The sequence below is a fragment of the Talpa occidentalis genome, unplaced genomic scaffold, assembly GCF_014898055.3.
Source record: "Talpa occidentalis isolate TD23 unplaced genomic scaffold, MPIMG_talOcc4v2.1 talOcc4.4, whole genome shotgun sequence".
NCBI lineage: Eukaryota > Metazoa > Chordata > Mammalia > Eulipotyphla > Talpidae > Talpa > Talpa occidentalis.
The window spans coordinates 40,312,770-40,326,944 of NW_023604295.1; the positions used below are offsets into that span (position 1 = coordinate 40,312,770).

Below are 14,175 nucleotides of genomic sequence, written 5' to 3' on the forward strand. Positions count from 1 at the left end.
AGTTTAGCGTGTTGAATTTTTGCTTTCATTTGTCTAAAACTGTTCCTTAACTTTCTTATGACGTCTTTTTTAATCCACTGGCTATTTATGGGTATGTTGCTTAATTTCCACATATTTGTGATTTTTTCACTACCTGCTTCTGTTATTAATTTCTAATTTCATTCCATATGGCCAAGGAACACATTTTGCATAATTTCAACCCTTTAAAATTACTGAAACTAGTTTGACGGTCTAACATATGGTCCGTGGTAGAAAATGTTTCAAGTGCACTTGAAGAGAATGAGAATTCTATTAAGTCTTATTGGTTTACAGCACTGGTCACACCTATTTCTTAACTGATCAGCTGCTAGTTGTTCTATGCATTACTGAAAATATTTATATCTCTACAATTTTAAAATTGTCTATTTCTCCTTCAATTCTGTGACTTTTTTGCTTTAAGTATTTTGAGCTCTGCTAAGTGCATATGTTCATAAGTGCTCTAGCTTTCTGATGGGTTTTATCTTTTATCACTGTAAAAAGTCCTTTATCTCTAATAAAGTTTGCCTTAGTGTCTGTTTTTATCTGCTATTAGTATAGCCATTCCAGCTCTCTTCCAGTTACTGCTTGCATGGCTTATCTTTTTCTATGCTTCTACTTTCAACATGTGTATCTTTGAATTTAAATGTTTCTTTTTATATACATTTATTTATTTAGTAAAAGAACTAGGGTGTAAGTCAGAGGTGTGAGGAGTGAGAGGATTCACCAGAGACAGAGTTGGGAGCAGAACAGCTGGATTTACTATAGTACACGGCTAAGGGGAGCAGTGGACGAGACAGGTGAGGTCTGCTGTGCCACATGTGGGTTAGCTCTCTGGCCAGGGATTAAACTCAGACCATAGTGGTGATAGACTTAACCCCTAGGCCACCAGGGAAGCCCCTAACTGTTTCTTGTAAACAGCATGTACAAGTAGTTGGATCAGTACTGAAATTTCATGTAACATAAAGTTTTAAGTAAACAGAACCAAAATACATAGAATGACATCCCCTCTTCTGAAACTGGAGAAACTCTGTAAAGACACAATACTCAAGAACAGTCATTACTGGATCAAGAAGATGTGGTACATATACACAATGGAATATTACTCAGCAATCAAAAAAGATAAACACATGCAGTTTGCAGCAACATGAATGGAGCTAGAAGGGATCATGCTCAGCAAAATAAGTCAGAAAGAAAAAGGAAAATACCAGATGGTCTCACTCATAGCAGGAATTTAGAAAACCTAAATAAGGTACCAGGAAAAAGACTAATTAATACAAAGTAAAAATTAAATTCAACAAGCAACTATAAACCAGGGACACACCATGAGGAGGGGGGAAGGACTAGGGTTAAAATAAGGGGGGGTGCAATTGCATGGAGAATATGACCAAAATGATAATGCATACATTATGCAAAAATTAAAAATGATGTGAGAATTATATAAAATAAAATATTAATTAAAAGAAGAATAGTCATTAAATAAAAAAAAAAAACCCAAGGGAGAACTTGCCCCACCAAATAGGACAACTACTATAAAGTATTATAAGTAAAGTATTAATGATTTTTGAAGAAGAAAAACCAAGTTCATTAGTGAAAAGAGTAAAATCCAGAAAAGAGCTATATATGTATATATTTGTAATCTTACGTTAATGGGGAGAAGATGGAAAATTCAATAAAAGTTGTTTGGACAAGTGACTTCCACTAGGAAGAAAACAAAATTAGACTACATCTAATACGAGATCTGACACATCAGACCTTACTGTATATTGGTGAATGACAAAGTATCTTGTATTTCCTTTCTATCACTTCTGAAATGAAAACACATTTCCCTCTCTCCTTTGCCCACTATATTTTCCATGCATAAAGTGACAGTTGTTAGTATATGTGTTCTAAAGATAGAAGGTAAAGTGGGAAAGTAGCCAGGATTAGTGCCGGTTTAACATAGCAAAACATACACAAGACATATATATTTATATACACACATATATAGAGAACATTTGATTCCAATGTCTTTCACTTATTAATAAAACCTTCCAACCCAAACCTCGATGTTTTTTAAGATTTTAAATTGAATAAAAATCATATCTGAAATAGAATAGAATAAAATAGAATAAAAATAATAGAATAATAATAAAAATAAAATAGAATAAAAATCATATCTGAAATAGACTTTACAAACAAAAGATATTTAGAATGGTGCACAATAAAAATGTTGAAGTAAATGTATCAGAAAAAAACTAATGTTTGAAGGCATACTAATGCCAGTATCTTTCGCAATTCAGAAAATACTTTCAACTTTTTCAAATGTTTAATATATTTAAGTAAAAAATACAGCTGAGGGCCATACACCATGGAATATTACTCAGCATTCAAAAAACATAAACACATGCAATTTGCAGCAACGTGGATGGAGCTGGAAGGGATCATGTTCAGCGAAATAAGCCAGAAAGAAAAAGAAAAAGACCGGATGGTCTCACTCATAGCAGGAATCTAGAAAACTTAAATAAGGGACCAGGAAAAAGAATAACTGTAAGAAAGAAAATATCAAAATCGACAAACAACTATGAACCAGAGACACTCTATGGCGGGTGGGGGGCGGGGAAAGGAGGGCTTGGGGTCAAAATAAGGGGGTTGTAATTGTATGGGGAATATAAAAAATAAATTTTAAATAAAAAAATAAATAAAAATAAAATTAAAAATACAGTTGAATAAAAATTAAATTTTGTAAGATGTCTACAAACAGGAAAATAAATGTTTAAAGTTTGAACACTGAAATTTTCTTTTTTCCCCTTTTTTTTACATCATTGTTCATTTTTAAACAATATTTGCTTCCCTCCACCCCCTCAGGTGTAGTCCCCATTAGAGTTTCCTTCACCAATGCATCGGTGCATCATCACCTCATTCCCTTTGCTCCTCCCTCCCTCCCTCTGATTCCTCTCCGGCCTCCTCCCCTGCAGGATGTCTCTGATTTATAATTGTCTGTTTTTGCATGGTTGTGTTTTGTACTGTTATTATTTTTTTACACTGATATCTTATTTGATTCCCCTATATTCCTGCGATAAGTGAAACCATCGATACTTTTCTTTTTCCTGCTGGCTTATTTCACTGAGCATAATTCCTTCTAGCTCCATCCACGTTGCTGCACATGGCATGAGTGTATCTTTTTTGATTGCTGAATAATATTCCATTGTGGATATATACCACATATTTCTGATCCAGTCATCTATTTTTAGGCACTTGTAAACACTGAAATTTTCTTCAACAAAATCTGCCTTTTTGTTACTTGCGTGTCTATAGTACTCAAGGCAGTTATTCCAGCAGCCAGACATAAACACAAGACTCATTTGTGAAGAAAAATAAAAATTAGTTTTAAAATGTCACAATTGATCAGAACACTACAAGGAATAAAGTGCAAATGCCTTACTATCAAAGGAAAAAAGCTTAGCCCTCACAAACTTCTATTTTGATATGAAAGATTCAATACATCACTCATAACATGCACAGTACTCTAATAAGCCAAGTTTCTCTTATATGAAAGCATGTGAATAAAGACTTCTGAAATATTCATTTCAATAACTATAGTAATTATTGAACAGGGTTATAGAGTAACAGGGATATAAAGAAACTACGAAAATGAGGAATGTGAATGATGAAACATTCCTAGGCATTTTTCCCTCGATTGCAAAACTAATCTAGTCGCCAAAATGTATACAAGATGTGGGAGTTCTCTGAATTTTGGTTCTATTCCCAATTTGCAGCCAATAGCTGGAATACTAGAAACAACTCCTGAAAATCTCTAAAATCTAAGTTAAAATAGAATAAATATTACATTCATGTTTAACAAAAGTTTACTATAATATTCCATACAACTTAATCAGAATCTTTCTCTCTTGCTTTACATTCAATGATTCCTCTATTTCAAAAACAAATATGGGGCCTCCCCGGTGGCACAGTGGTTGATCCCAGGCTGCTCCCCGGCCACCGGAGGAGGGTCCCACATGGCGCGCAGACCTCTCCCGCTGCCCGCTGCTCCCCTCAGCAGTGTACTTCGGTCCTTCTGCCTGCTCTGCTCCCCGCTCTGGCTCTGGTGAATTCTCTCACCCTCCCGCGCTTCTGACTGTACCCAGTGCTTGTATAAACACACAAATAAATAAATAAATAATACATGCCTTTAAAAAAAACAAAAAACAAATACATCACACAGTCTGTGACCTACACCAGTGTCCAGAAGTATTTCCAAATCACTTATGTCAACTTGGGTTTGTTTTTTTTTTTTTAAATCAAGCTTAAAACGAGAAACAAATTGAGCACAAAGCTATAATCTCTCGGAGAAAAATGTCATCACTTCATTAAAAAACAAACAGCTAAGTTATAGCAAGAAAAATTTCTCACACACACAAAACCAGTAAGACTTTCTAAGGTTTCAGTTGTCATACTATCATGGAATCTACAACTCCAAAGCTGTCCTAGAGAAACCCTTTGCATCTCCTTTGGGTTCTTCAAGTTACAAAGAACATAAGAGTTTCCAAAACTAACACCAACAACAGCAGTCAAAGCAGGCGTCATCTTTCACAAGCAACAGCCCAAAGCGACAAATAAAAGTAACACCAATTTCCTTAATCAAAGGTCAAAACCAAAAAACTGTTCTTAAATTTTCTTTTAGCAGTAGCAGTTCCTTCGTTCTTCAATTTTTTTCTCTGCTTTTCACTCAAAAGAGAGTGGGAAGTCAAACTTACAGTGACAGGATGAGAACAGGTAGTTCCCAGGTGGAGGATGCAAGCACTGACAAGCCAGGCTGGACCTAGAGGTCTGCGGGTGCGCACAAACCGCGCACACCCCAGCTCAGAGGAAGCTTTCAAGCAATGCCACTAGCGGAAGTTTGAAGGCCTTTTCATTTTCCTCTTGAAGTTCGAAGACCAGCCCTGCAAATGTACCATACGACCTGGCAAACCTCCATTCTCCGAAACAAGTCGAGTTCCCTACGCTGCCCTAAATGGAAAGAGCACGTACTCTGCACACCCTCGGGACGGCCGCCTCTCACCCGCGAGAGGGGCCGGCCCGCGTGAATCAGAGGCCACCGTGTGACACTCCCTGGGCGCATCCCACTGGGACCCGGGGCCTCCCAGCCCAAGGCTGCTGGAAGAGGAACAGAAATGCAATCCTCAGGGCCCTCCTACTTCCGTTCCCAAAACATAAATGCACTGTTTATCCTGGTCCTCACCCTCCAGCCCAGCACCTCTCGACAGGGGCACCCCCCGACAGCGGCACCCCCTTCCAGGAGCTGAAACAGAGAGGAAAGCAGATGTGCCCTAAGCCCCAGGGTGGGCAGAGTGCGCTCGGTCAAGCCCCCGCCTGCAGCACACACCGGCCGCCAGGGCCTCGCCGAGCGCCCCTCGGGCAGGGGCCACGCAGGCCGCAGGAGTGGACGTCCCGGCGCGCCCCCCGCGGCCCCCGCCCGGGTTAGAGGAGCGGAAAAGCGCAAAGAGGAACTAAGTGAACTGCAAGCGGCCGCCTCGCAAGCTCCCTCGGCCGCACGGAGGAGGTGGAGCGGGGGGTGGAAACACAGAAGGAGCGGAAGGAAGGGGAAAGGATGAGCAGCGAGAGGAAGGGGACGAGCGCGCGCTCCCGCAGAGGACACTGTCTTCGGGGACGCGGCTGCACCCCAGTTCCTGCAAGCGGAGAGGGTGCGCCCGGCCTCGGGGGCGCGCCGCCCCGGCCAGCGGGCGAGGAGGGGAGACAAGCAGGCGACAGCCCCTGCCCGCTCACCCTCGCCCCTCAGGACGGGCGGCCGCGGCCGCAGTGCCCGGGACGCGGCCCGAAGCAGCGGCAACGGCCGCTCGCCCCGTCGGAAGGCGCGAAGCTCGGGGCCCGCCGCCGATGCGGGGCCGGCGTTCGCGCCGCCGCTGCCGGGGGAGGCAGCCCGGGTGCCGCCGGCCCGGGGCCGGGGGCCGCCGCAGTTACCTGAAGCGGGGCGAGTCCCTCAGACACTCCTCGAAATCCACCGTCATCTTCATGCTACCTCCGCCTCGCTCGCGGGCGGCGCGGGGGGAGCCGGGGGAGCCGCGGGCGCGGCTGCGCGGCGGGCCCGGACGGCGACGGCGGGCGCACGGCCGCCACTAGCGCTGCGCGGAGCTGCGGAGGGCGCCTCGCCCGCTGGTCATAGCAGCCGCGAGGACTGCGGCGGCAGCGTCGGCTCGTCAGGCCCCAGCCTGGCCCCTCTTCCTCCCGCCCCCAGCAGCGCGCCGGCCTCAGGAAAACGGCCCCGGAGTGACAGCATCGGCCAGCCAGCCACGAACCCAGCGGCCAATGGGAGGGGCTTCCGGCAGCGCCGCCTGCGGGCGCTCCGGCAACGCGCCTGAGCGACGGGAGCTCGAACCAATGAGCAGTGCGACCGTGGGCTCCTCCTCGCCACGGACGTACCGCGGGCCAACCGGGACGCGCGGCCGTCGTTAGGCGGGAGCTCCGGTTGCTGGGAGGCTGGCAGCTGAGGCTGCTTGAGAAGGAAGTCACGTGGTCGCGCGCCGCGCTTCCCTCCGAGCCCCCGCCTCTTTTGCTTCCCCAGCCCCGCCCGGCCGGGCAGCCGACGCGATGGAGCCGCCGCCTGCAGGTCTGGGGAAGGAAAGTTGCCTTTTAAAGCAGTTTTGGCAGAAATGTGAAGAGGCTACGGTAGAAATTATAAAAGGAAGAGATGGCTTGGCTAACCAAGCAACCACTTCCTTTTAGGTCAGAGAAACTGAGGCCAGTAGGGGAGCAAGGGTAACTTTAATGATAAAATCCGTCTTTGAGTTTCTGGCTTCCTCACTTAATAATTTGGAAATATCTCCCGTGAGAGCTGTTCATATTACCAGAGACTTCTGAGGAGCTGGCATTGGGAGTGGATGTCAAAAAATCAGAAGGATTTAGACAGGTATGAGAGGTAGGGCTTTTCTGGGGAGGAAGTGCTCTCAAAACCACAGAAGACATTCCTCTCTACTGACACCTTTCTCTCAGTAGCTTTTGCCAGTTCTAAAATGATAGGCTTCTGAACAGTTGGCTCACTTACTCCAATTTATAATACCTGGCCTCTAATCCGCAGTTTTTCTAGGAGCACTACATGCTCAACATCTGAGCCTCACAATAATCCTACAAGGCAGATACTTACCATGTTTCTGATTCTAAGTGCTATTTGTAAGTACAATGGGTACAATATATTTAAATGTATACTTTTAAACCCAACCAAAAAAGCATAGGCATGTCCATAGAAATGTACCAGTAAGATGTTCGGACCTCATAGTGACTCTCAGAGTCTGAAAGCAAACTTCTCACTGTAAAATGAAGACACCACTGATCTGATAGAACTGCTGAATCTGAAAATGATAAGACTTCTAAAAGCACTTGGCACAGTGCCATCCATATAGTAATCACTAAGTAAATGTTGGCTATTATCATAACTGTACCACTTTCTTACTCAGTACCAGTCTTATATAACCCTTTGACCATGGGCTAAGTATAGCATGATTCCATGTTTTTTTTAATAACCTGTAGTTATATCCTGATCTCTTTAGCACCTTTAGAAAGTTACTGTAATTTTTACACATTTCAAAAAGTTATGTTATATATGTCTCTTCTTTCACTAATAAGCTTGGTTTATTTTCTTTTTTTTAATTTATACAAGCACTGGGTACAGTCAAAAGCGCGGGTGGGTGAGAGAATTCACCAGAGCCAGAGCGGGGAGCAGAACAGGCAGAAGGACCGAAGTACACTGCTGAGGGGAGCTGTGGGCGGCAGGAGAGGTCTGTGAGCCATGTGGGACCCTCGCAGGTGGCCGGGATCGGTGGCCGGGATCGGTGGCCGGGGATCGGTGGCCGGGGATCGAACCGGCGCTGCAGAGGCTGCGGGCAGTTTCGCAACCCAGCGCTCAACCGCTGCGCCACCAGGGAGGCCCGATTTTTTTTTTTTTAATTGAGTTATATATCCCTGAATCTGCACAGCTTCTCTTGATAACTAGAAGCTATTGACAGTTAAATGTTCAGTGTCCTGGATGTCAGACACTTAGGTTGGTCAAGTCAAGCACTTCTAAATTTGTAACTTCTGTGTCAAATTTAGAGAGTTGGTCATGGCTGCTATATTTGTGTTTCCTGATGCATGACACTAATTTATACATACAATAACTTATTGTTCCAGTGCTTCATCACAGTGTAGAGTTTTGAAAGATTAGACCTAAGGTGACACTTCAGGATTTAAATTAAAATTCAGCTGCATGACACCATCAATGTAAATAATGCAACTAAGCAATTATCAAATGAACATCTTTCTGTGGCTGGTTAAATTTAAATATACCCAGTTAGTGATAACTGTCACAATTTTTCTACTCTGTTCTCTGGTAATGTATGCATTTGAGAATGTCAGTGTATGATAAATCCTAAACTAAGATATTAAAGGTGGGATAGGGTGGGAATAGTGAATCTTAAAATACAAGAAATACAATATTATTATTATAGGCCCCATGACACCAGGTTTTTAACTGCATACTGCCTACTCTCTCCTTTAGAATTCTGCCTTTGCAGTTGTGGCTCTGTGAAATATTTCCCTTACATCTCCTCCTTAAAATGCAACTCAAATGCTACTCTTTCAGGAAGCCTTCTCTGTTTGCTGAAATACAGAGTTCTGCTCGCAACGCACCCTGAAAGCTAGTTACCAGGCCAATCTACACTGTTGAAGTATACAATAGATCAAACCTTAAATTGCTTCCAAATGTCTTCTTCCCAGTCTTCCCAGCCCCTCTTCCAAACTCTTTGGAATTCTGCATATCTGTAGTAGCCCTTCCCACAATGCTGCTTACTTCCTCCTGAGGATACTTTTTTTGACTATTTATCCTTTTGAACAGAGGTTGTTCACTGCTCACTCTCTGTGCATCCTGGGCCAGGATGCATAATGACCAAAAGCCAGACTCTGGACAGCAATTTATATTTTACATTCCACCTTTATTTTTTGAACTTAATGTCATCTAGTTATACCACTGTCTTACCTTTCTCATTGCTGCTACCTACCACTTTCCTAATAACTTCCTGTTTTGGCCCAGCTAATTGCATTACAAATTAGCTCAAGAAAGGGGCATTAGGATGAGGGAGCTGTAGACAGGTACTGAAACTGGAGCCCCGCAACCCACGTATCTGACCACTGGTTTTCCTCTCTTGGTGTCTGTATCCTTTCTCTTTCTCTCCTGCTCCCCAACTCCTGCCGGATTTCCTCCCTGCCCTCTTGTGGGTCTGTGCCACTATGAACCTGGTTTGCATATAATTGCTCATTGCTACTGGTTCCTTCAACAAGTTGGTTGTCAGATGACTACAGAGCCAAGTAGGTAAAGTAAATGAAAAAAGCTAGGCAGGTGGAAGCAGTATGGAATGGGGAGGGTGGGGAAGGCAAACATGTGCCCTGGGCACTTACTCATATCTGTTTCATTTTTGCTAGATCAGATTTTACAAGAGAAGCCAAATAGCCGAATTCTAATGTAAAAATCTCCCATTATCCAAGTATTAACTCTTTCAAAATATTAGAAGATACTCCACAGGTCATAAAATTAAGTTTCTGCCACTTCTGCTATATATTTTTTAATAATTCTTGATGTATCCTTTCAACCAGAACTTCTGGAGCTTATCACTTTGATCTGTTTCTCAATTCCCAGATCCCAGAAGAAAATCAGATTAACCCAGCTCGTCATTCCATGACAGGTCACACAGGTCTCTGGCAAGCCGATTGGGTGGTGTCCCTTGACCTAATTATTTGTACAGGGAATGGGGGTGAAGATGGGGGTTACAGGACAACTCACTGGTAGATAATTTCCCTAAAAGGAGGTATCACTGTCCAGACCGCATGAAATACGCTAGTAAACTCTCACGTTCATCTGGGACTTTGGCCTCTGATTCACAGTCCTCCATCCCAACTCCTGCCTTCAGCTAAGGTGATTTCAATGTCCACTCATTCTCTCTTTCACCCAGGAATATCCACAGAGCATGTACTCTGACCAGACCCTATGGTAGGTTGTGACATTTACAGGCAAAATAAACAGTGCTTCCCCTGTAGAGATCTCAAACCTAAAAGGGCAACACGTGACACCTTCTGAGCCAGGAGCATGCATAAGGGGCTACCCATACTTTGACAGTCATTTCTCCTGGGGAAGGAAATAAGGATTCTCAAATCTCTGCAGGATTGAGTAATCTTGGGAAAAGATCCAAGGAAGGTCTTTCCAGGGGAGAACTTTGTGACTAAAGCACAGATGTAAACAGTGACCAGATAAAGAACATTGTCTGGTGCTGAAGAATTTGCAAGGCAATGGAAAGCCACTGGAATTTACACATGGGATTGCTCTGATCATTTTGAATTTGAAAGGAGAGCTAGGTGAGGGATTGGTGTGTTTAACATTTAGAATAAATTTAAGCAATTTTGAGGTTTTCAATCAAGTCAATTGCAACCCAGAGATGTTTAGCTCATAAAATTAAGAGAAGGGAAGCTTATGGCCAACTGAATGTGAGGGAGGGAAAAAATAGACTAAATTCCTAGGGTGACTCCACTTTTCAGGTTTGGGTGACTGGGTGAGGAGTGGTGACATTTACATAGAAGAAAGTATCTTTTCCTCAAAATATGCCCCTTCAGAAAGTCCTTAAAAGTTCCCACCTTAAACTTTGTCTCACCCAGAACATTCCATGCACAAGCTCAACCTTGAATCTCTCCTGCTGTCTCACTCCCACACATTCACTTCACACTTCCAACCCCAACCTAAGACTATTTTCATTGCCCAGACTGTTGGTAACCACCTGTCTCCTTCACCACTTCAACAACTTGCTCTAAAATGCCTGAAAGACTCCTCCTAGGTCATTCCCTGCAGATTCTGTTATAGATTCCCAGGGTTCTTTGGCTTTCACCATTTTATGCCCCACAAATTTTGAGCCAATTGGTTTCAAGAGAAGACTGTTTATTGTGGATCACATAATAGAAGAGGAGTAGCAGGGGGAGGTACCATGTTCCCCTCCCCCACTAACATGTACCACCTTGGACTGGCTACTGGGAACTAGGGGCAGAGCTGAGCGGTCTGGTGATGCTATATAACCCAGAAAGCAGGTTGGGTCCAAAAGGGCTCTTGCTTCTCTGGTTTTAACCTGTGCCCAGGGCTTGGAAGGAGATGCATGGAAGAGAGACATGTAGAAACTTTTGAAAGAGACACATGAGTGAGAGACATTTGGAGTCTGACAATGGCAGCTATTATCATGATGTGGTAGCTCCTCTTGTCCCACTTCTTTGCCTTACCACTTACTTTTCTGCTGTTTTCACCAGAAGGTGCTTGAGACTTGTGGCAAGATTTTGGGCCTCAGTGGACCAGCTTTGGGCCAATCATGTTTGACTAGGCATTTGCCCATGAGGGGATGGGTGATTCTGGAAGTTTTACTGGGAAATTATTAGAAATATCCTTTCTTCTCTTTCTCTCTATACACACTAACCTATTAAAGATCTTTCACACTGAAAGTATGCTTCCTTTGTCTTTATGCAGCAGATGGTAAGACCCATTTTAAAGCATGCATTCCTGTAGTTTTGGGGGGGGGTCCATGGATGCGCCTTGGTCGCATGCTAACACCCTGAGCCATGCTCTGGACCTGAGAGCAGTGGTATCCTAGTTTTATGAGGCTGGTTACTATGGCAAGATAATCAGGTAGTAGGCAGCAGTGTCAAAGCATGTTTTAGGCTGGGCTACCCTGGGGCATGTGCAGAGGGTTACATGCTTCTTTATTCCTCAATGTTGCATTAGCATCTTAAGTCTCCACCCAGGGGTGCTCTCTTTTTTTTTATTTTTTTTTTTTTTTTAGCATTCTAACAAGTGATGGGCCACTTTTAGGCCAGGTCTTTTGCTACCTGTGTAACCATTAGGTTTCAGCTAGTTCTGGTGCCATTGCCCAAAAGCAAGCATCCTCTACAGAACTGGGATCTCAGTAACTGGAAGGTTAGGCAAAGAAGGTCTAGGTCCTGGGATTCTGTAACAATTCCATACACTCAGGCCTGCATCAATGCAAACATTTCTTTAGTGACCCCCTACTAGTTGCTGAGCAATACTAGAGAAAATTTACATCGTTTTTTAAAAAATATTTTTAAATTTAATTTTGTATAGAAGAACTGGGCTGTAGACCAGAGCCGTGGGGGTGAGGTAATTCACCAGAGACAGAGTGGGGAACAGAACAGGCAGATCGACTGAAATGCACTGCTGAGGGGAGCAGCAGGTGAGACAGGAAAATTCTGCTGCTCCATGTGTTGGTCAGCTCCCTGGCCAGGGGTTGAACTCAGATCATAGTGCTGATAGCACTGAGACTTAACCCCTAGATCACCAGGGAGGCCCCCAATAATTTATATATTAAAATATCAGGAGTCATTATAAAAATTTAAGCAGTGAAGTGTGATGTGATCTGATTTTATATTAAAGGGGGCTGGCTTGATAGGCAAGAAGTGAAGGCTTTTAGGGCTGAGACTGTGTATCACTGTAATCAATCATAACAGACCTGGACACTGCATAATTTAGGATTTTCAAGTGCCTTTGTAATGTTTACCTGTGGCCTGATTCCTGGCCCACTGGCACAATGACTGCTTCCAAACTTTGTCACACAAGCTGTGGCCCACCTCTGTCATGGTTTGTAGATTTTTTTGACTCATCACAAAGAAAACAAGAGTCCTTAAGTGGGAACATTTTCCCCAACCCCGACCCACATCCCCATCTTTCCCATTTTCCTTCCTTCTTGTCCACTTTTCTCAGAGGGACATGCACCCCTTCCTGTGCTCCTCACCCCTTCCATTCTCCTCTGAGAATGATTTCACCCATTATCTTCACTCTTTGAATCCTCAACCTTTTTCTCAACTGACTTTTCTTCTCTAAGAAGAAAAGAGAAAATCATATACCCTCTGTGTCATAAAAGATAATTTTTGCTATAACAGAAACAATTTGAGTAAGGTAAACATAGAGAGTTCATGATAAGATAGGTTAGTTTTCACCTAGATGGCAGGCTTTCCATGAAACTTAGGAAGGATTTGGAATCAGAGTTTGTGAATCTTCAATGCTCTCTGCACTTTGCATGCATCTTCTTTGTTCTGATACAGACCTATAGCTCACTTCATCTGACTCTCCAACCAAAGATTAACCAAACAATCCAAGAGAAAATGGTTTTCCTATTGACCCAAATTCTAAATGTCTTAGGGAAATATTGGCACAGTTTGCACATGTACCCCATTAAGGACCAATCAACTACAGTCAAAGAGGCAATCATGTACAGAAATAGCTTCCAGAAGTCCACCCCTTCACTATGTGGGTGGGGACACGGTTAGCAAGAAGTTGGATACATTATCTGAGTTGGATAAAATCTGCTTTGGTTATTGCCAAATCTCCCTCCATTGCTTTCTATCTGAAACACTTAACAGCATAGTCTCCACGTTGTCTCCACCTTTTTATGCCACTGTCCACTATATTCTACGTTCTGCTTCCTACTCACTATCATCAATTGATTTTCAATAAAGTCACTGGCCAATTTTCAAGCCAAAGGACAATTTTCTGTAACTGTTTCTCTAGACATCTCTTCAGCACTTAACACTGTTGGCGGCTCTTTTTACCTGGAAACTCAAAGCACTCTTTTAGTTAATTAAAATTCTTCAGTGCCTTATCATCACCTAAAGCTATGGTTTTTGATCTTTCCTTAATCACAGAACCCCTTACTTAGAAGAAAAAGTTTTTCATAGATTCCCACCATTAACAGATAGAAATGGAGCTGGTGTAGTCAGAACAGGGTTAGAGACTCAGACTCTTCCCATGTGACAATACTCCTTTCCTTCAGGTGACCTGCGAGTGGACTCCAAGGAGTCCTCCACTGAGTATGATTTGAAAACCATACATCTCAAAGATAAATTCCAAATTCCTTAATTCCGTACATAAGGTCTCTTTAGTCCAGCACCTGCCAACTGTTCCTGCCTTCTTTGCTGCCAATCTCTCTACTCTAAACTGGCTCATCCCTCATGAAGGAATTCTGCTCTTCCATGTGCTTCTCAGATGCCACACCCGCCACTACCATGATGCTTACTCTGCCTGAATGAGCCCCCTGATTTTGAATGCCCACTGGGCTCCAAGTCACCATTTAAAAATGCTTCAATGGGATC

The 14,175-nt window shown here is 43.4% G+C and overlaps 1 protein-coding gene across 2 annotated transcripts in view; it reads right to left on the bottom strand.

Moving 5' to 3' along the window:
* Positions 1-6,211, bottom strand: part of ACAP2 (ArfGAP with coiled-coil, ankyrin repeat and PH domains 2) — a 113,207-nt gene extending 106,996 nt beyond the window's left edge. Inside the window, exon 1 of one of the 2 annotated variants that reach the window (XM_037525312.2) lies at positions 5,977-6,211. In XM_037525312.2, coding sequence (XP_037381209.1) covers positions 5,977-6,029 — 53 coding nt within the window. In that variant the 5' untranslated portion in view covers positions 6,030-6,211. The remainder of the gene's footprint in view (positions 1-5,976) is intronic. The other variant, XM_037525311.2, reaches the window with a different exon arrangement.
* Between the last annotated feature and the right edge of the window lie 7,964 nt (positions 6,212-14,175).